Source organism: Oryzias latipes, chromosome 20 (genome assembly GCF_002234675.1).
Source record: "Oryzias latipes chromosome 20, ASM223467v1".
Lineage (NCBI taxonomy): Eukaryota > Metazoa > Chordata > Actinopteri > Beloniformes > Adrianichthyidae > Oryzias > Oryzias latipes.
In genome coordinates, this window is record NC_019878.2 from 23289340 (window position 1) to 23312401 (window position 23062).

A 23062-nucleotide genomic window follows, 5' to 3' on the forward strand; every position below is an offset into this window, starting at 1 on the left:
CCTGGCTCGTCCTAACATTGGACCACAGCCAGAGGAAAGTGATGATCTAAACTTTCTCCTAGCTTCAAACTTTTGGAGGGGAAGCTGAGAGGATGTTTCCGTTTGTGAATGTTAAGTCCGCCGGCTCCGAATCGCACAGAACTTTCCTCCCGTTTGCTGGATCCCATCCATCTCTGGCCCCTCAGTGAGAAACTAAATCAGTGCTGTAATCTGTTTAATCAGGCAAAACCTGCAGCTGCTCCACTGCAAATACATCAGCGGTTGATTCTCTGCCGACCTTCAGCTCCAGTGATGCGCTGGAACACAAACATTTGACTTTTGACTCTAGCTTTCCATATTTGAGGGCAAAACTCAGGAAAATGAAAGACTAAACCATATTTTACATTAAGTTTGGCTTTGATTTGTTTTTCTTTAAGAGAAAATTTTTTCTCAATACATCATCTTTAGATTTAAACTTTATTTTTTTCACAAGTTTTTATTTTAAACTAGGTTTTCTCATAAAAACTGTTCAGACGCAAATCTAACCATTTCCAGCGTAAACTTAATTTGGTTTAAATATCAGCAGCCCAAACTAATCTAACTTATATTTCTCAGTTGAAAAGTGTCCGAAAATGCGATCAATATTCTGCGAAAATGTGTTTCAATGCTGGAAAAGTCAGAAAAACAAACCTTAAACTGTTGTGACCTGAAAATAGTTTCAGGAAAACTTTTTTTTTTTACTCTCAATAACTTTTTAAATAAATATTTGAGCCTAGAGATTCTCTGAAAAACCCAAAGATCAAAGGAGCAGAGTCTCATCTGTGGGCTTTACTTCACATTTAAAGTGGGATTCTTCTGCATAAACCACTTCAGCTCATTAGGCAGGATGCAGTCAGAGTGTCACTGAGGGAAGGATAGGGTTTCGTAATTAAAAGTGTAACGCCAGAGAGCCTTGAGGACAGCTGCTGTGTTGGAGGCGTGAATCCAAGAGAAGCTGCTGCAGCAGAAAGGAAACTTTCCCAGCTTTATTTGTTAGAATGTCTTTTTTGACAGTAATTAACAAACAGGCAGAAAAGAAAAGAGCATTTAAACAAAACCAATCAAAAGCTATGACTGCTTCATCATCAGGATTCTCACCCTACAAATGTTTTTATTTTACTTTAATGAGTTAAATGAAGGTAAAAACTTCTTACGAATGCTGGTCAGCTATAGAAAACCATGTTTAACCACAGATATTTGCTTAAATGTGCTAAAATTAGACATGTGATCAATAAAACCTATATTTTTGTTTAAAACACATCAGATATTGTCTTCACTTTGTCAGCAAAGCTGAGGAATAAATTATTTTCCCAAAGAGTGTGTGTCAAACTAAGGTCATTTATGTCACAGGTGCGTGATTTTAAATGTCTGATAAGCCAATTTGAAGGTGACAGATATTAATATGTTAAATAGAATCTTGTTTTAAAGCGATTCCAGCAGGACAGATGTGATGTGTTTGCAAAACACAGAGCAAACTAAGATTTGGACTTTATCCTCTACCAGCAGGAGGACGATGCTGCGCCTGTTTGTACAGTCAAACACTGTTTTACTGTTATATGGAAGCATTTCTGTAGCATAATTAAAAATAAACATCAACACCAGAAATGCCTTTTCATTTTCGAAATAAAGCTGCATTTGTTGACTCCAAATTAAAAAGAAAAAGCAAAAAAGTTCTCTTGTAAAGGTCTAGCAAAATTCAATTGGAAATATCTAATTTGACAATTAAAATGGATTAACAGAAATGCTTTTTCACTTTCCCAATGTAACTGCATCAAATGACTCAAAAATATAATTAAAAATCAAAATGCTTTTTCATTTTCTACTTCAATACCGCTCATTCTGTCACATTATTAAAGCGATAATGCAAAGAGGAGATTGCATTTTTGTTTTTACATCCACCCTGTGAAAAGTGTCACATAAAAAATGTGAAAATCACCAAATATCACACTTTGCCACAAAATGGTCTATAAGACATAGGTCCTCTTGCCATCCCATAATAATATTAAGACTTCCTTAAGATACCCCCAACACATGTTTTGAGTTGACTATTATTTATCCTATTTTGTTTGGAGATTTCCATTTCATATTTTGAAAACAGTCCAGGACAGAATAATCTGCCTCCTTCAGTTTGATCTTTTTTGGTGTCAATAAATTACATAAACATCCATCAGATTGCAAACCTTTTTTTTTTTTTTTTGAGATCGTTCAGACAAAACCACCTTTTTTTCTTCGGTTTCAGTCGACTATGAAGGGATCGTCATCACCAGGTCTCCAGAGAGAGTCCTGCTGAGAGTCCGTCTTCTGCACAGAGGTTTCCTCAGGTGCATGAAGGGATCCGGTTTGGAGCTCCGCCTTTCTTTACAACAGAGCAGACTTTAGAGTCCAGATGTTAGGGGTTGGACATCAATGATCAGGTTCTGCGCCGTGCACAGACGTCCACAGAAAGCGCAGCCCCGACTGGTTGTCCAGGTGTGCGGGAGCCGCTTGACTGAACCAGCTCCCAGCGGACAGCAGGCGGGTGCAGAGCTTGTTTTGCTTCTGTTATTAATAACTGCTGGTTTGGTCTTTCCTCTGGGTAAACTGACCTCGCAGTTTTCTCCTGATGCTTTCCTGGTTGTGTGCTGAGGAAAGAGAGCTGTGCACGGACACGCGGCACTCAGGGAGAAAAGTTTAGGATCTGTGTTTCAGTGGCCGAACGGCTTACTCAGGTTTAACATTTCAAAAGCTAAAAACGGATTTTTCTATCAGCCAAAACTGACATATGGTGCCCAGAACCTCGTGTGGAACAATGCAAACAGAGCAAGTGTGCTTGATGTGAAATGGAGGAACAGGCTGAGAACGCAGACGCTGGGATGTAATTTGAAAGTGGTGATAAGAAGAAGCACGGTGCAGGAGGCATTAGGGAAGGCGTCAAAGGCCGCAGGCATTAAAACTGTTATCACAGAGAGCAGGAGATGCTGATGCCCTCAGAAACAGAGCTCCCTCCTTTCCTCCTCCTCCGTTCTTTGTGGATTCAAAGGCCAGACCGGCTAGCAGAGCGACATCCCAGCAGCCGGAGCTCGGCTCGCGCCAAAACAGCTAAGCGGAGGCGATGCCCTCAGTGAAGGCATCCCTGTGCACGAGGGGATCTCTGACGGGTTTGCTGAACAAGTCCAGGTTGCACACTCCAAGCTTCGATCCTCCGTTTTCAGGGGCAGAAAATGGCTTTTCAATAATTTAGCATCTTAACCCTTGTGCTTTCTTAGATGACCCCCCCTTCCATTGACGTGTTCTCCCTACCATGACAAAGGTGGATAAAGGTGGAAAGATTTCAATGTAATCCATGGACACCAGTGAAGATCACAAATCATTGAAGAAAAAAGGTTCAGAGCACTGTCTAGTGGGTCTAGATGACCCCACTCCCAATGTTAAAGTGCCTAGGATAGCACAAGGGTTAATACGGAGCGGGGAGTCCCGCAATTACAAAACATTCAATGCAGAAAAAAAAATTCAGGATAAAATCAATTTGAGAATAAAAACGAATAGAAGTTTAGCTCTGCAGCAGAATAATCAGAGGATGTTTAGCTAAAGTTACGTGACTGTGAGAAACTTTAGAAAAAGAAAAAGAACTCAGTTACGATCACTAACTTTATTACTGACCAAACTAACACACTGATCAAAATGCATCTCTATGCCACAATCATGTTTATGTTACTCAGTGTTACTCGGCGCCTGGCTGGGTGGGCAGCGTTGGTCCCGTCACCGGGGGCGTTCCTGGCCTGGGGGTCCCCCCCCCCCTTTCCTGGTCTGGCTGGGGAGGATCTGGTTCCCCTTGTGTCTCCACCCCCACGTGTACACTACCACACTGCTCCCTGTCTGCTTCATCCCTCCTCCTAACCCACAGTGTATTGATGGACAGATGTTTTTCGCTCATCTTAGTGTCATAATTTCACCTTTGATGTAATATTTGCCTTTCCAGCAGATCTGGTATAATTGTTACAGCTTAAAATAATAACTTATCCAAATCAGTGCTTGTATCCCCCACTTTCTGCACTTCTCTTCCTTTTACTCTCTTCCACCCCCCCCCCCTCACATTCTTCCCCTCTCCCTCCCCACACACACTGAATGTAACAAATGAATAAAAAATAATAAAGTTACAAAAAGGGGTTTATACAAATATACACAAGTTCTATAACCTCTTTTTGTGATAGTAAAAACTGTCCAACTCAAAAGGCCTTCAGCTCTAATCTGTTTGCTCAGCTGATGGACAGAACAAGTTAGAAAAACCTCTAAACTGAAAAGTTTATTTAACAACCAATGCACAAAACAAGAAGCTTTCCTGCCACCTTTAGGAGTTTCCTGCTTCACTTTTAAACATTTAAGCCAATTTTAACATTAAAAACATCCTTTGTGACAAAACTGAAGGACATTTCTATTGTTTGTCCATAAACAATAAAGCTTTTTTATTGACAACATGTCTAAATAGACTTCTGTTTTCAGCTGTAGAGAGTGCGGGTGTGAGAATCATGGTGTGGGCTGCGTGAGTAGGAAGCTGTGAGGATGAAAGAAGATCTCAAAGGGATTGAAATGAATGTTTTGGTCGTTTTAAAAGATCTCAGACTAAAAAGCAGTTTAAAAACAAGAAACCAACGCTTCAAATCTTGCCAGGCCATGGCTGGAAATAAGAAAATTGTTCTGTCTCTCCTGGATAATTAAAGCCTTAATAAACACAAATAAATAGAAAAGTTATTGACAACACAGAAAAAACAAGAAAAGAAAACCCATTCTGAAAAAAACACCAATTTTTATTGAACTCTACGAATTAGTAGGGGAAAAAAATGAGAATTTTTTAAAATTCCAAATATTCCAGTTGACCCAAAGCCTTGACTATCAAATATAGAGAAGGAAAAGTATGCAATCATATTGTAAATATTTAAGTGTTCTTTGTTATTTTTTTATGTTTTTTAAGAACTACAAAAAACCAAAGAGCTCCAAACAGGTGGGGCACTAACCAGTATGCTCTTTAAAATAACCTGCAGCAAATCTTTTTCAGTAATTTTTAGATTTTTGTTTGTTTGAAATATTTATTTTGGTTTTCTAGATTTTTTTTCTTTTTTCATTTAACTTTTTCTGGATTTCTTTTTTTATATTAAAATGTTCTTTTTATTTTTGTTTTTCAAAAATGGAATTTTGCCCTTTTTGATATAAATTTTTCCAGATTTTTGTTTGTTAGATATCTTTTTTTTTTCAAAAGATCTTTTTACCAGATTTTTTTTTACTTTTCGACATCATTTTTTTCTGTTTTTCAAGATTTTTGTTTTCGACACAATTTTTTCAGATATTTTTTGTTTTGTTTTTCGTGCCAAGTTTTTTAAAAACTAAACAGTTGTAGTCTTAAATATGCGCTGGTTCAGAAAAAGTGACAATATTAGGGATTTCTGTCAAGTTTGTTTTAACAATAATGAGTACGTTTTGGGAAATTATTTATCCTTTTACTTAGTTAAGTTTGTGTATAAAGTAAGCAGGTAGAACTAAACAGACTGGCGATTTGGTGACGAGCTCATAAACTACATAGATGACGTCTATGACTCGTTGGAGGTTTTCAACTTTTTAATTGGAGGTCATCTTATAGTTTTCCTGAGCAGATGGGGTTAGTTACTTTGCAGTTCTTGAAAAAAATGTAGCACAAACAACACAAAACATGTGTTTTTAAGTGCTCTGTAATTGAATAGAATATGCTTCCATAGCCGACGGCCCAACTGAGTGAATTATCCTGCATTTAGCACCACTGTGGCTTTGACATAAAGTGTGGCTTCAGTAGCGCTGCGGTGATCAGCCAAACCGCTCCTTTAATCAAATGTTTTTAAAAATAAATGTAAAACTGTGTTTTCTCTGCTCAGTTTTCATGCCTGTGATTGTTTAACTGTAAAGCAGTGCAGGGGAAGCAGCAAACACCAGCAGGAAGCTGCTTGCACGGCAGCTCCTGCCTGAGCGCCTTCACAAAAACACATTTGTGTTTCCTTCAGAAAGAGCCACTTCCCCCGTTATGTCATGGAACAATGGCCGCGTGAGAGCGCCACAGCCTTCCCCGTCCAAACACGTGCGATGGAAACGCATTAGGCTGACAGGACGCCAATGCCAGTCGAGCCGCCGGGCTCGGTGCCACTCGTCCACCAGCACTTCAGCTCAGCCGCGGTTCTTCCGGTGGGTTCTGTCGCCGGGCACCAGAGAGGATGAGGCGCCCTGAGGGAAATGGCTGAGAAAAGTGTGTTTCCATTTTGAAAGGCTTCCTCCATTTGTGCACATCTTCAACATGGAAGATGCCTCTGCAGGTCCAAGCATTTCAACGGTTTGTGTCCATTTTTTCACTGCTTAAATGCTCCAGGCCCAAAAACTTGTCTAATAACTGCAGCAACATCGCTCCTCCTCCTCCTGGAAGGAAGTTTCCCTAACCCTACATGATTAAACTGAATTGGTTTATAAGATCTAAAAGAAATGTGCTAAACTTGCACAGCCCTTTGATAGTAAGCAAATGCACACGCAGAACTGCAAGGTGGTGAAAAATCCCGGATTAGCAGCAGCGTGCCTGTTTGCTGCACAGCAGAGAGCCAGTGCAGATGCATTTTCTGCTATGCTGACATTTACAGGCTGGAGGCTTTTGACAGGCCACCTTACAGAGCAGAGGAGTCCCACTGACGTCAGCAGTGAGGAAGAGCGCACCTCTGGGGTCTTTAACCCTTGCTCCCATTTCAGCTCCTCTGCAGTGGATTAATATCCTGCTTCTGAGTTTCTGTTTACCGTAGAGCATCAAATGAACATATTTGGATGAATTTCTGCTGCTTATGAATCAAAATGTGTCATAGAAATGCACAAAGGTGGAGAAAATGCAGGATTTTTCTCACTGTAATGAATCTTCTTTCCTATATATCATTTCAAGCTTTGCCGTCAAAGCAATTAAGGTGAGTTTGAAGTATGTTCAGCGCCTCCTGCTTCATTTCCCCTTCCCTTCTTCTCTGTGCATTCTCACTTTGTCTTCTCCATCCGAGTTCAGAGCGGTGAGCCAATTAGAGCAGCATCTTGAAAAATGTCTGAAAACATCACCAACAGCAGAAGCAGCCGGTCCAGAAAGAGCGCGCTCCATCCCTCACGCTCCTGCGCTCCCGCGTTAATGAGCCGCATTAACCGTTTCATCAGACGCTCAGATAACGAGATGAATGTGTTTAGAGAACAAACAGATTCCAGAGGATCCACATAGAGGAGGCTGGAACAAAGACGAGGTAGGGATTCATCATCGTTCATTACTGATTCAGCCTTGTATTGATTGCAGGTGTATATCTAGGAAAGGTAGGGAACTGCAGCTATAGGCTACATTAGCCGTCACTCCCCCTCCTCTCCCGTCTCTTATCTGGCTCGTCTGAAAGATGGCTGTCGAGGACAGAGACGACAGAGAGCACCAGACGGGCTCCAGCGCTCGGATTGAAGCATTTCAGTTGGATTTTTATAGCTGAAGTAGAGTTCTGAAGGCCTGCAGTGGCACAGCAGCGCAAAGAGGAAAACCCTGTGTACACCGTTTCATTTAATTCTGCTGATGGGACAAAGTAGAGGGAAAGACGAAGCTTGGCTCACGATGGTCACATCAGCACGTCGCTCCATGATGGCAGATTTTGGGGAATTCTTTTTTTTTATGTGTGTGTAAGAGACACAAAAAGTCTGATTCCCATTTACTTTAACTTATGCCTTGGTCACCACTGTCCTCACAGGTGACTAAGGCATAAGTGGTTAAACCTGTACGGGGGCACGCAGACAATATCAGGGCCGCTCATTGATCCCGAAGAGAGGAAATGTTCATACACATCGTACAGGGACGTGCTGCAGGCGACGGGTCATAGGAGCACTTACACGTGATCTACATCGGGCTTTTCCTCTGTATCGCGTGACGAAGTCGTGTTGCAGGACAACACCTGAACACCAGCCTCAACTGTTTATTCGTCTCCTTTCTCCCAGCCCAGTAGCAGTTTACAGTTTCCACCGGACACAAGCACACACCCAGACAAACCAATCATTCACTTTATATATTTTGTTTCATTCCAAGGGTGCACACTTGGTTTTAAACAGAATCTTTCTCACCGTCTGAGTTTCCCTCCACAAACAGCCAAACCAGAGCAATGCACACATCAGCACACGTATCCACAAGAAACAGGAAGTGACTTCACATGTCAAGATTGTTTTTTTCTGTGTTTCTCTTTCTGTCTTATAACTTTTGTTTCAAACCTATTTCTGTTTATTTATAACTATCATTTTTTTGTTTGTTAAATATTTGTAATTTTGTGGTTATGTTTAAGAATCCTTTAGGTTGGAAAGCAGGGATTTGTTTAAAAGAAGTGTTTGGTTAATTGGCCTGTGGGAGGGGCTAAGCCTTTATATGGGCTGAACTTCCCCAGGTGAGAGAGAGCAGTCTGGGTTGCAGCAGGGGGGGGGGGGGGGGGGGGGGGGGGGCAACAGAGTCTCCCAGAATCAGTTGAATTCTGTCTTTGATTATGGTTTGGAATTTGGAGTCTGCTTGCTTGGTCATCTTATTTTAGAGTGATTTATTTACTCACTCTGAAATATTAGCTCTGAAATTAGCCTCACCAATACTTCACGATGCACCTACCACACACCTGCACTCCCCTTCAGATGCAGCCGCTCCTGTCCATGGACCCGGACGACCCGAAAACCCCACAGCACCAGAACGCTCAACCCCCCCTTACGGGTGCGTGTGACTGAGGCTTTACGAAGACGCCATTTTACTTTTTAAAAAACAGACTTCCCTTTTCTATCAAAATCTAAATGTGTTTCTTCCTTCTACTTTGTGTCTGCAGGGTAACACAAAAACTCAGCAGAACCTGGAGGAACAGATTCCGAAGATTCAGATCTTTTGGATCTGTGTAACTGAAGTGACTCCACATTCTGTTAGAAACAGATTCCGATGTGCTCCTCTGCGAAAATCACACCGATAAACCTTTCAAATTAAAAGCATCTGTGATACGCTGGTTTAGTGGACCTCTGAGTATTCAGATTCCCGTCTTCTTCAGTGTTTTCCTAATGTGCTTCAGGGTAGCAAAACATTTGATCCTGTTTCATCATCTCTCTGTAGACCTCTTAAATTACTTCAAATCTGCATCAGCAAACATAAAAAAATAAGATATCCAGACTTACCGTGCATATGTTTCCAGCGTTTGCCTGACTAAACGGATAGAGGCAGCTCACTGGAGTCAGGTGTGCTGGAGGACCTGCACTTGCAGTAGCAAGTAACACTTTTGTAAAGCAAATTTAGCAACATTTGTACTTTAAACTATAGTTGAAAGTGTCTCTCTTTGATCTGATTTAAAAAAAAGCATCGTATGAGAGGAAAACAGAAAACCCGACTGACTTCTTCAGCCTGAAATCTGTGCTGCGGCTCTGATGTAAAGCCAGGTTACAGCACAATTACTGCAGGTTGTGACTCATTTGCAATCCGCCTGCAGCAACTTAGGTTTATCAATTAATGATTCATTGAAAGCAGGACACACACAACCAGCACAGGGGATGAAATATTCATTGGATGGGGTCCTATGGAGCTTTAACTCCTGACTATCGTTTCTCATTAAGGTGGCACCTTATCCCTGCGAGCGGCATCTGAGGTGACTTTAGGACAAATGTCCAAGACTTTTAAAGATGGATTTTTATTTACTCCTGCTGGTTGTCAGGCAGATTTAGCGGCGGCTGGGAAGAAAGGTAATCTTGTGTGGTAGTGAGGCAGCAGACGAGTGAATCTGAAAAATGAATTAGGGCCTGTAGTCAGAGGTTTTCACCACTGCTAGTAACATGGGGGTTATTTTTAGCATCAGCGCCTCAGACTGGAGGAGAGGAGGAAACCCCTCTTCTGTGACAAAAAAGGAGGCGTCCTGTGTTTGGAGGGGAGAGGGAAGCTGATGGGATTAACTCCCTGAGCATGTCTAACTTATTTCAGCTAACCTGAACACACCTGAGGGGGGATTTTGTGCGTTTGGATCATTTGGGTGCTCAGATTTCTCCCTACCTGAATTCAGGAACCAGGTCTGACTTCAGGCCGTAGAAGGCAGCTGACAGCGTCAGCAGCCAGTGGGGAACGTAATTCCCGTTTTCACACTCCAGGTAGGGCGCAGACCACCTGACGTGCGTTCTGTCTGGGATGAAACTCTCCCCTTTGGCCAGAGCGGATGGGAAATGTTGGCTGAGAACCCTTTTGTGGAAACTGGGGTTCTTGATGTCCCTCATCTCGTAGAACCACTCCGTCTCTGCGCTGCGGTTGTGCAGATGACGGTGCGCCGTGCTGGACAGGTCTTGGAGGACTATCTCCCCTCCGGATCTGGTGGCTTGGAGAAGCACCGAGGGCCCCGAGAAGGAGGAATCCCCGCCAAAAGTGACGACCGCCCGGTGAATCTTGGTGTCTCCCACCAGGATGCTCCGCACCAGGGCATGGTACCACTCCATGTCTCGCCGGAGGTTGTGCTCCCTGGACCTGTTGGCTTGCAGGATCATGTTAAGGAAGTTCGTGGCGTGCAGCACCGTATCCAGCACGCTGCTCATGGACAGATGCGGGGTTGCGTGTGACCTTCCCCGCAGAGAGGTGAGCTCGTATTTCTGCGAGCAGTTGGCATGCCTTAAGGCGGACGAGTCCCCCGTGTGCAGAAACGCCGTGACCACCCTGGGAAGGTGCGCCTCCGCCTTCTGCGGCGGCTGCGCCGTCTCCGCGGGAACGAGGTGAGGCGCGCGGAGCTGCGCCAGCTGCCGCCGGTGCGCCTGAGCCCCGGCCGTCGCCTCCAGTGCGCCCGCATCCGACCGATCCGCGTATCCGGGGTTTGATCCGATCACGAATCCCACCTGCAGAAGCAGCGACAGCCGGAAAACGGCCATCTCCTCCTCCCGCCCCCCGCAGAGCAGAGCGCGTCCGCGGAGGCTCCTCGGAATCACGGCGTCGTCAAGCTGGCGGGAAGAGAAGAGATGCGCCTGGGAGCTCCGCTAGAACATGGCTTCAGCACTGGTGTGGGTGTGTGTGTGTGTGTGGGGGGGGGGGGCAGTGGCGGTTCTACACTGACTTACTCCCTGGGCGAGTAACCCCACAGGCGCCCCCCCCCCCCCCCCCTGCACACCTACAAAATTTGACAACATCCTGTTGTGTTCCCTATCTTCTATTTAGCTATTTTACACAAAAAAATGCATGAATGTTCTAGACTCATATTACAGGGGGGTCAAACTAAGTCACACAGGGGGCCTAAGTTAAAAACACGCTTAAGGTTTTGGGCCGAAGAAGATAAACATTTAATGAACACACTAAAGCTAAACTTTTAAACCTTATAAACTGAACTTTTTGAACATAAATATGAATAAAAACAGGAACACAAGTTAAACCTTAAATAATATGTTGCTCCCCATAGAAATATATTCTGTCAAAATTATACAAATATGAACATGCTGCAGAACAAAACAAAGAAAGCCTGGAAATATTAATAAGAAATTACAAATCAAATAATTCCATTTTTTTTGCTCTTTTATCATTTTTTAGAGCATTTTTTTTTAGAGCCGGACTCCTGCTTCATTTTTAACAATAATTTCTTAATGTGTGACGCCCTGTGTGTGTCTTTGTGAAACATATCAGAGGGATTAGATCTAAAAAAAAACTTATTGTAATTAATATGTTTAGGTCTTATAAAACATTAAAGACTAAATCATAGAACTCGTCAGTGGGATTACTCCAAAAATATTTGGCATTTCCATAAATTTGTGCAACACCAACAGTAGAAATCCTCCAAAAAACCTCAATCCATATAAAATGGTCTGCGCTCATCCCCCCTCCCCCTCCCCTTCCCTCTGACACACGCGGCTCCGTCTCTATGACGGGAGGCGCAGCTGCGGCCCAGAGTTGATTGTCAGATAGAAAAAGACTCCCCTCACGCCTGTTAGTGTGATTCAGCCAGCCACCGGCGAGTTGCGCCCCCCTCTCGAGTTTTTTGACTAATGTTCCAAAGACTACAGCAAAGAGGTGTGGCCGCAAGCGTCTTGCAGCAGAGGGCGGTGGTCACGTGCATGTCGGGTCTGCCGTGTCAGAGCAAAGTATTGTGGGAAATAATCCCCATTGCCTGCTTTTGTCGAAATTGAGTTGAGCACGGGTGTTTGTTCTGCCCGATTCCTTTTCATGTGCCTGTTTTACGTTGTTTCACTCTGAGTTATTTCATCTTTTATTTATTTTTATTTTTTTTTTGCACCATAACTGTGAAGAGCAAAGAGGATGAAGACATTCTTAACAGTCTGATGTGTCAAAGTAAAAGTGTCAAGTGTCGGCAGCTGAAGCAATTTCAAATTAAAAGCTGCAAGCTTCCTCTTTGAATATCGTAGCACAATATGAGTAACGCATATGAGTAACGCACGCATCGGGCACGGCAAATGCCGCCCCCTATGAAGTGCCGCCCTGGGCGACCGCCCACATCGCCCATATCTAAAACCGCCACTGGGGGGGGGGGGGTCTGGAAATTCTGATGCTGAAGGAGAAGGAGCAGCAGGACCCCCCCTCTCCACGCCGCGCTCATCCAGCTTGTTGATGCTGAGGAGCCGCTTGCAGCTGTTCCTCCACCTCCCTGATCCACTCACTGTAGGACTGAGGCTTCGCTGTGCTGCGGACCTGCTCCCCCAGACTCCACAGAAGGGAGGGAGGGGTAAAGGGGCTGGTTGTTATTATTGTGTTTCTATATTTTTTTGGGGGGGAAGCACCGAGTCAGGGAGCTTTTCCCTCGGACGACAAACGCACTCCGCCCTCTTCCGTCCAGAGGCGAGCATTAAGATGGTCTTCAGAAACCAGGAGCGCATCCTCAGGATCCGCGTCAGGCGCGTCTTCTCCACCTTCCAGCTCCAGAGGACCCAGAGCTGCGCCTTGTCGTGACGATGGAGCTGTCCGGTGCTGAAGCTCCTCCAGAGCCTGATTGATTAAAGACCCACACCGAACAAAATTTAGTTTTTTCAGTTTTTAACATGATTTTCTCATGGAGGACATGAAGTAAATTATGCTAAAACTGCAGTCATTGTGAATCAGGAGCAGATGAAAAGATGCCTCAAAAAGCTAGGAGCTTTAGCGTAGGCGCTACAGATGGTGGGCCATAAGCTCCCTGCTCCGCTCCATTCTGATGCATCCACTGGCAGACAAATAGATCCTCAAATAGAAACTTTTCTTTTTGGGAGGGGGGGGGGGGGATAAAAACAGCATAATCATCATGAAAAGACTATGAGGAACACTTTAAAAATAATTTAAAAGATGATAGGAGTTAAATTAAAATATTCATGGCTTACAGAGGATCCTTCACAATAAAAGAAGCCACTGAATTCCCACCGTTCTGAAGTTCAGAAGCTAGAGCACAATTCATTTTCATTTTTGAGTGTTCAAAAAAACAAAACTTTGCAACTGTATCATAAAAATTGTATTTTTGGTGTTAAAAGACATCATCTCAGTACAGTCAGGAGTATTGAATAAAGACATATTTTACAAACATTAAGAGTTTTACATTTGAGTGGAAAGACACAGCCTACAGGTGGTAAACCTGCTGAACTGACCTGGCTCCATGTGACTTTCTTTTTTAACCAGCTTCAACATGAAGTGTTGCCCTTTGGTGTGTATGCCATCAATCCTTTCAGTCCCAGAGGTCCCAGACGCAGTGCAGCCTGTTTTTACTTGGTTATTTTGTTTTCATCTCAGAGAGAGTTTCCCTTTTGACTAACTGCAACCCAACTCCAACATCTACTCTTCAAACAGCCTTTAAAACTGGACTTCAGTGATTTTTAATCATAAGTGTGTAAAATTACAACATTTGTTTGAGGCAACATTCCTGTAAATCCAGGAGGAAGAAAACCTGCTGTCAGATGAGAGCATTGTTCTAGTCTGCAGCCACATCTGCCCCTTTTACACCTCTGTCTCTCTGGCTGAAGAAATATAACACGTTTTAAGGAGTAATGTCTTTTTCAAGCAAAACAAAACAGTTTAGTCAAACTTTATTCCCACATTTTTCCCTCCTAACGTACCCATAATGCTCCAAGAATCCATCAAGCAGTGCCAAAGTTAACCACAGTCATACCAAAAGCTTTTGACGCATTTTTGAGCTTTGTTTGCCACAGAAAAATGGTTTAAGGTCAGTGAAATTAAACAGTGTGCTGGATTAAGGCAGATTGTCGGTTATTTAAAAGTTGGTAGCATTTATTGTGGTCACTCAGCTCTAATTTAACCTTTTTTATGGATTTTTGACTGAGGTGCAACATCAAAATTAAACTGTAGGTTTCTTTTTTATTGATGCTACCTTTCACTAACTTGCATCATTGAGATGTGGCACTGGGTCTTTTATTTTGTAAGGATGACATGTGAACTTCTGTTATAAGTTTAATGTCATATTTAGAAAGCTGTCATGATATCACTCGACTTGGCAGACCCAGGAGAACGTAAAGTAAGTAAGATGATTTAATTCACAGCCAGGGAGTTCAGTGGCAAACTTGAAAGCAGAGTTCAGATGGTAGATGGTATGATGAAGATCAGGAATCTTGGCTAGGAGGTGAGGCGTGGCTGGAGGGATAGACAGTAGCAGATCAGGAGAGCTTGGCTTGAGCTGGATCCAAGGAGCATGGAATTGTGACGGTAACCAGGTGAGCACTCGTGGATTTTCCTGTAGGTGAGACGTAAGAAGATTAGCAAGAGGAAGCCAGGCATGAACAAGATGAGCGAGGCGACTATGTACCGCAGAGGAACAACAAACTGGTTATGAATACTGGAACTGGAACTCCTTACGAGGGCTGCAGGCTGATGAGGTGAGTCGTTACAGCTGGTCACGTCAGGAACAGAGCAGAGGGGGGGGGGGGGGGTGCTGCCAGAGGCACCATGACAAAAAGTAGGCTTTTTTCTCTTCATGTGTTATTTTTGAAGAAAAAAAACAATCACTTATTTGCATTTATCATAATAGTAACATAAATATAAATATAAAACAATGTCTTATTTTTCTGAGTCCGATTTGGGGCTCAGCAAGAAATGGACCCAAAAGGCTCTTAAAGTGTTTAACGCTGCAGACCTCTGATCTGTTCACACTGATGTCAGAACATTTTGACTAACATAAGAATGAATGTTTTTGGACAACTTTACTTTAAAATCTCATTTTCTTTGGAGTCAAATGACTCGGTTTCAAAAGAGATCCCAAACTCTGGTCCGCCTCATTAAACTGCAAATAGTAAAATTGTTGATTTTCACTTTTCTGGGACAGGGTTAGGGTTAGGTGTTTATCGCGGCACACGACAAACGTCAGATGAGCGCATCTGGTTTTTAGCATGCTAATATTTAGAAAAATCCACCTTATCTACCACTCTGAAAGCTTCAAGAATTCATTATACGACACAAAAGTAAACAGAAATCCCAGACCAAAGGCTTGTGACTGACGCAAAAAGCACAGAAACTAAATGAAGGCATTGGATTATACAACACTTCCCTATTGTGTAGCTGTTCTCCCGTTGTGTTCAGATGATCCGCTCATTATTTTACTGGGAAAAAAGAGGAATGTTACTTCAGGTCCACCTGCAGCCAAAGAAACCACAGAGCCACCTAAAGGTTGTTGTCATCATTGCGGGCCTTTGGAAACCAAGAAGAAGCACCACTTTTTGCAGTTTTTTGCAGAGCTGAGCTCAGTTGTTATGCAGGAAGCCTGCAAAGGCAATACAGAGACGTGGCGACAGAAATCTGACAGCTTCATGCAGGGTTAGAAATACTAAAACAAGACGGGAGCAGACAGGAAGTTATTCAAAAGACACTTGGAAAACACAGCTAAATGTTTCTGAGAAAACTTGCAGAAAAGAACAAATCGATTTAATTGAATCATTAAACAATCGGAAGAATTTGATGCTGAAAATCCTCTCTTGCTGCAGTTTGACGTGCAGCTGCTGCAGAAAGGATCTGAGCTCCACTGAGCAGATTCTTGACCACCTGTCATTCTCCTGCAGCTTCCTCTCCTCCTCATGTGTCCCTCCTGGGTTTGGGTGCATGTCATGTAACGCTGTGTGGGCCAGAGGCGCCTCACCCGGGGAGGGGGGATGACAGGCGTGACGAGGGGCGACAGAGCGAGTCGCCTTGAGCGGAGTGTGAGGGATGCTGAAAGCCGGATCCTGAGGACCCGGTGGGTTTCTGGAGCGGCTTAACTGCAGCCGTTGCCGCTTGTTTGTCTCCGAGTGTCGAAAGCTTCTTTCTCAGCGAGCAGCAGCCTCTGCAGGTTTACAGAGACCGAGCAGAGCTGAAGCAATGTCTGAAAACGATGGAAAGTTCATGTAAAAAGAGTTAATGTTTTGCCTTCATATGAGTGTTTGCATCCGTTTCAAACACTTAAACATCTAATAATACTCCAGGAGCATTTCAGATTTCAGTCCAGCTGCTACAACTTGCAGAGGCAAATTAGGAAGGGCAGAGATTCAAATATTTTCTCATTTCCAACCAAAGATTGTAATAAAAGGCGTTTTTTTGTGCAAAAAATGTTAAAACATCCACTAATTCTATCAAACGAAGCTTTTCTGTGTGCAAATTTTGTTTAAAAAAAAATAAAAATAAATGTTCATGCTTACATTTCATTAACCTCTATTAGTTATAAAAAAAGACAGAAACACAGCTTGTACAAAACATAACATTTATTGCTAAGTTTTACAATATGAAAAACAAATTCAATGGAAAATCATGTTCGTAACACTAGAAACTAGAAATATTTGTGATACAATAAAAAAAGCAATGAAGAGGACAGCTTGTTAAAATCAACTAATAACCAAGAAAAGGGAAAATATTAAATAGAATAACTTAAATGTAAAAAAACAAGTATTTTTGTCACCAGTGATAGATGGAACTCAAAGTTCATACTGATACTTAATTCACTTTGAAAGCAAATATTACAAAAAAATTCAAAAATATCTATGATTTATTTCTAAAAAGTCCAGAAATTGTTCTTTTTTTGGTCACATTCTGGTCATTTTCAAGTCTTTCTTGGACTCACGAGAGCAGCAGGTGAAGAGTGTTAGAATTACAGGAATGAAAATGAGACCGTGGACCATCCCGAGGAACATGACAAGGAAGAAGATCTGGAAGAATGTTCTGAAGGTGTGGAACTCCGACCAGATCAGCGCCGAGAGGCCTAAGATCGTAGACAGAGTGCCCTGCAGTATGGGGTAGCCCAGGTTGGAGAGGGCCTCCACCGCCTTCTCGTTGGGACTCTGCTTTTTGCTGGAGGCGAAGGCGTAGGACACGTGGGCGGAGAAATCCACCGTGAAGCCGATGCAAACGGTGAAGATGATCATGGAGATGGAGTCCAGGCTGATGTCCCACAGCGCCATGAAGCCGGTCACCCCCACCATCACCGACCCGATAGAGCAGGTCACCAGCAACGCGCAGACGGGGTCTGGGATCAGCAGCAGGGAGACCACCAGCATCACCGCCGAGATCACTGCCACGTTCTTGATGATGCTCTTCACCACCACGTCGTATTGGTCAAAGTAAATGAAGTCCTTGTTGTAGACGGTTAGAGACGCTACTCTGCACTGGTCTGCGATGTATTTCAGGCCTTGAAGCATCTCGATTTCTGTGCTGGCGTTTGCAACGTCCACTGTCTGGATGAAGAAGCGGGACGCGGTGAGGACGTCTCCTGTGAGGTTCACGTCCTGCTTGAAAACTGGGGAGTCTTCAAAAAACTCTGTCAGATTATTGAGAAAAGCCTCTTTATCGTTGAGGTTCAGGTGTCTCTCTTGTCCGTACGATAGGAAGGAGTCAAGCCACGATGTGGAGATCTCCTTATCCACGAACCAGAGTCCTTTGAAATCTTCCAGACATCCTTGAAGTTGTTGCCTCTTGACGTGATCCCAGTACGGGAATTCTTCCTTCACGATGACCATGATGGACGGACCGTAGTCGGAGAAGTACTGCCTCTCCTTCTTGATGAACCTCGTGACGTGGGAGTTATCTGCCGCCAGATCGTACAGCTCAATCCCCTGCTGGACGTTGAAACATCCAAAAATGCTCATGCCCAAATAAACCAGATAAATGACGATGACCAATCCTTTGACCCAGGATTTAACCAGAAATGGGCCAAAACAATCCTTAAAGAAATTACTGGCCAGCTTTTTTTTCTCTGCTCCTGTGGTCTTGTCGTAGTCCCCGCCCACACAGCAGAAGTTGTACATATCAGGACGGTCAATGGGTTTGACCGTCGGGATCTCCATGCAGGTCAACCAGTGCCTGTTGCCAGCCTCTCGCTTCCCGTTCAACGCCATGAACGCCCCCAAAAAGGTGACTGTGTAGATGTAGCAGAAAAATATGGAGGTGGCGGTGTACAAGCAGAAGGACTGGACCGCCCGGAAGTCAGACATGACACCTATGAAGAACTTGAGGACATCCGTCAGGGCCGTGATGGTGATGGACATGACGGCTTCCTCGTAAGTGTGAGCCATTCGCTTCGGGACGGAGTCTTTCACGTTGCTGTGCTGCCAGTCGGACACCATGATGAACATGTTGTTGAGACCGATTCCTGAGGAGAAAACACGCGTTTCAGCGTTCGGCCAGACTTGTAGTGAGAAACACTACAAACCAGGGGTTTTCCTTACCGAGTATTAGGAAAGGAGAGTTTGCCACAGTGATGACAAAAGGTACTCCGATATAGAGCAGTAAACCAAACGAGGAGACGACAGCCAGGCCAGAGGAGACGACACCAAAGACCGCCACCCAGACTTTGTTCCTCACATTATCAACCCTGCCAGGACACAGAAACTGATCAGATAACGCAGCACAATCCAGTTCTTTTAATGCTTAGTTAAATATACTGCATCAAATGTGTCCGGAGTACTGAGGATATTTACTGCCGTTACCTGACGGCAGTGCAAGTTGGTTTGTTTGTTTTTTTGCTGTAGCTGTAGCTGATGTAGCATGCCCATTTTTATCATAATTTGTTGCTTTGGAACCAAGCTTTGATGGCTTTTAGTTTTAAATCATTGTCTTATCTATTTCTGAATAATTCCCAATGGTCTTTTGGCTATGATGCCTTTTTTTGACAAAATAAAATAAAATAAAAAGGTGTTGTTTTCTAGTTTCTTCAGAGCGGCAGTAGTTCTTTAGGGATTCGCCCCTGAGTTGCACCTGAGTTGCCCCTGGCTGTTGGCGGTGAGCAACCCTGCACATCCTTTTATTTCCCGCTGCTTAGAGCTCTCTGTGTCTCCTGCTAGCTTACAGCCCCTCACACACCCAACCTAACATACCGGTGCAACAAAAAGCATTATGGGAGATTTGCAGCCGTACAGTTTTGAGTCAGATTCTCCAGATTCTCGTCTGCTCCTGATTAACAACTATTTGAATAAAGAAATTTCTCAAATGCAATTTTGAGCTTAGTTTTTTTCTCGTTTCTTTTAGTTTCTTCATTTTTCTTTTATATCTCTTATGTTGTATTTGATCGTGTGTGGAGGGGGGGGGGGGGGGCATTGTATGTGCCAAGTTGCAAAACTTTATACGTCATTTTACGGCATGACAAATAATTTCCTTATTTTACTAATGATTTTTAAGGATACTTTTTCTGATGTCACATCTATCATGTGAATTTCTTGATATAATTAATAAAAACATATCAATCTGGTATTCATGTTTAAATGACGTGTAATGAAAACTACTAATGTTTTAGTAAAAATATAGGCTTCAGTGGAGCAGAAATGTATTATTAATCTGATTAATTTTAATGGTTGCATCCTGAAATGAATCACACTACCTTTCAGAAATAAACGGCAGACAATTTTCCAAATGCAAATTTTTTTTGCAATACAATGTTATTCTGCAGATGACTGTGCGCTGTTCACTATTTTAATGCAACATTTAGGAATAAATTCCTCTTTAAGAAAAGTGGGAACGAAGCACATTTTAGTTTTATCAGCTTAAGAACGTTTTTACATCCATGTTTTATCTTTGCTGTTATCATGAAGACATTTCTATTTTCCACAATGACTCTGTTTCCTCTGTTTTTCTCACATGATAAGTTTAACCTGAACTTTTTGAGTGATTATTGATAAATCTATAAAATACATCACAAACCTTTTTTAACCTCTTTGTGCTTTTCTTATGTGTACAATAAAAATTTCATCCGTGCTCTTTTCCCTGATGTCATTGAAGATGTTTAGCGGTAAATGGTGATGTATTCACTTTTTCCTCCCTTATTAAAAACACACAAACGTCTGTCTTTTCTTAAACACGCTTAGCTGTGTGTGCAGCACATTAAATCCTGCAGTTTAGTGTATTGGCATGTTTTTTTTTTTTGCATGTTTCCTCTCTGTTTTCTGGACGTGCGGTCCGAGAAGAGCTCGCCGTGCGACCGCCACCCATCCCTTCTTACCTCATGCAAGATATGACAGAGAAGCTGATGGCAAAAGCGTAAGTGATGAGGAACAAAGGGAAGCCATCTGTGGTGTGACTGTCAATCTCCTCCTGCTTGGATTTGGAGGTGAAGTACGACACCTGCAAGGAAACACAGCAGAAGCAAGAAACACACCTGAGTCAGGACGGATTCCTGGGTTTGAGGACACAACTGTGTGCATTTCTGCAGTGATTTAGTTTAGGACTGTTTCAGTAATGATTTACACTTAATTCACCAGACTAGTTCTGGTTTTTGATTGAAGGTGTCGTAAAATTCCCTCAAACTTGTTCTTAAATTTTTATTTTAAGAAAAAATAAATACATTTTTAAATTCAATCTTTATCAAAAATGACAGAATGCATTAAAAAGTTGAGAAGTTCTAAGAAATTTAGCAGTGAAGTACTGTAAAGAAACGAGAGTAAAAGAGCGAAAGTTTGTTAATAAAAAAGAAGAAAAGTAAGAAACAGCAGCCAGACGGGGGAATAAAACACTGCATTTCCCATCATTCCAATTTGTCTTCTTTCTTTTGTTTAATAAATAAATAGTAAATAAAAAAAATTTTAAAAGCACATTTTTGTTAAACAACTCACACTTTGTCGTATTCTTGAGATTCTTTCAGAAAGGGTTACTTGGCCCCAATTAGATTAGATTAGATTAGATTAGGTCAGATTAGATGAGATTCCATCAGATTCGATTAGATAAATTTATGGTAGATTCTACTTTATAGTTATGCAATAAAACAATAAACGGTCAGAATAATAAAGCTGGCGTCTAAACGATATAAAACCGAAATGGAAGTCCATGAAGTGAATTCTGCTGCAGCAATTATGTACACTAAAAAAAAGGTCCTTTTTAAAACAACTTGGAAACTATAGAATACAAGATGTGTTGCCCTTGTTATCCATAGAACTGGTAGACTTTACCTTGGTAAGACTTCTTGAACTAAATTCTGATGTCTTAGCTTTTTATTATCACTGTTTTGCACATTCAGAATTTGCACGACATTTTGTGTTTTTTGTGTGTACGTTTTGTGTGAAATTTCCGTTTCCTGTACACTTTTTGGCATTCGGAGCAGACAGCAAAGTAAATTTTCATTGTGCAGGGAAACCCGTTCCTTGCTGTGACATGACAATAAACCCTTTGAATCTAAAGACAAAATTCAATCTTGAAATTTGCTAAAAACACTCATTTTAGGGATTTTGCTATTTTGACAGTGGAAATTCGTGAGTTTTAACGTAAGCGTTCTGCTTATGTTGCTCAAAAAAATGTTCTACCTTCACACTATGTATAATCACCACCTCCAAATACGAGAGCTACAACAGTCCAAACGGCCACATTTCTAAAGAAAAATCCTCTTGAATCTTGAATCATCTTAAATTTAACTCAATAAAAGGTTTCCCTAGATTCAACAAGTCCGTCTTTGAAACAACTATTTTTTTTAAATTAACAATAAATGCAGTTCAGTCCAAATATGAGTTAAAATATAGGATGTTTTTACGATGTTCAAGTTTTTCTGTCTTTTGTTTTAGCAGTGCAGCAGCAGAGTAAATGTGTCCTGAACGTAGACAGTGACCATGTAAGAGTATTTTGTTGTTTGTCTGGTTGATTAGCTCTCTGGAAGAGTGAAGATGGAACCTACGTCAACGTGCTTGCTGCTTGGCTCCTCGGACAGCAGAGCTTTGAATCTTCTCAGCCACAGCTTGGCGGCCTCAGACGAGCTTTCTTGGTCGTTGAGGAAGTAGGTGAGCCTGACAGCCTGAGCACTGGCGACTGTGCCGTTGGCGTCCGTGGTGACTCCACCGAGTGCAGAGCCCAGGAAGACGGTCTCCGACCCGTGGGAGTGTTCTGGGTAGGTGATGCTGGTCTGATGGGTTTTTCTGGAGTTGATGATCTCCAGGACGACGTTTGAGACGCACTCTCTGTCCACTCTGGCGCAAACGTCGCTGAACCCCAGCCGCCTGCCGTCCACGGTGATGTTGAGGACCTTGTCGTTGAGTCTGGTGAGCTCCTCTAAAGCGGGGCTGTCCAGAAGGTTGTGGTTCTGGGCCACGGCGATGATGGACGCGAACCTGCCGCCGCTGTAGAGCCTGTCCTCAGAGAACAGGGAGTGGTCGTAAGGAAAGTTTTCTTTCACCAGAGCCCTGGTGACCTTGGAGGGGCCTTTCATGGGGGTGAACTGCCTTTCAAAATCATTGTCTTCATGGTCCTTAAGAAAAACGAAGCCAGCACCGAGCGCTGCAGAGACAAAGATAGGAATAATGAAGAAGAATAAAGGATGTGAGCCTACGGTTGAGCCAAGCTTTGCAAAAAGGCCTGACAGAGGCTTTGAGAGGCAGTCAGTGCGTCTGCAGCCCATGTCTGCTGCTGCTGCTGCTGCTGCTGCTGCTGCTGCTGTGGGACGTGTGGCCCAACCTGAGCCAAAGGCCGCCTTATAAAGACTGCCATCGGCGCTCCAATCTCCTTTTTGACTCTATAATTACCCTATCCAGAAAGCGGGGGGGCAGTTAATGGTACATTTTACTGTAAAAATGATAAGCAGAGACTTTAAAATGATAAAACCAGACGAGATATGAAGCAAGTTCTTGAAGAAATGTGACGAAACGCCGTCATGTTTTATGACTTTACAGCCAC

At 42.9% G+C, this 23062-nt stretch overlaps 2 protein-coding genes across 3 annotated transcripts in view; both read right to left on the reverse strand.

Annotated features, from left to right (window-relative positions):
• gpr158 (G protein-coupled receptor 158) overlaps positions 1–11054 on the reverse strand; it is an 80737-nt gene extending 69683 nt beyond the window's left edge. For both annotated transcript variants that reach the window (XM_023949969.1, XM_023949968.1), the window contains exon 1: positions 10058–11054. In XM_023949969.1, the coding sequence (XP_023805737.1) occupies positions 10058–10914 (857 nt within the window). In that variant the 5' untranslated portion in view covers positions 10915–11054. The remainder of the gene's footprint in view (positions 1–10057) is intronic.
• A 5617-nt stretch (positions 11055–16671) lies between these two features.
• On the reverse strand, positions 16672–22845 carry ptchd3 (patched domain containing 3). The gene is made up of 4 exons (XM_004081177.3): positions 22071–22845; positions 20412–20533; positions 18646–18791; positions 16672–18569 (listed from the first exon to the last, which is right to left on the reverse strand). Exons 1-4 carry the CDS (start codon positions 22785–22787, stop codon positions 17008–17010), a joined length of 2547 nt encoding a protein of 848 aa, XP_004081225.1. The 5' UTR covers positions 22788–22845; the 3' UTR covers positions 16672–17007.
• Between the last annotated feature and the right edge of the window lie 217 nt (positions 22846–23062).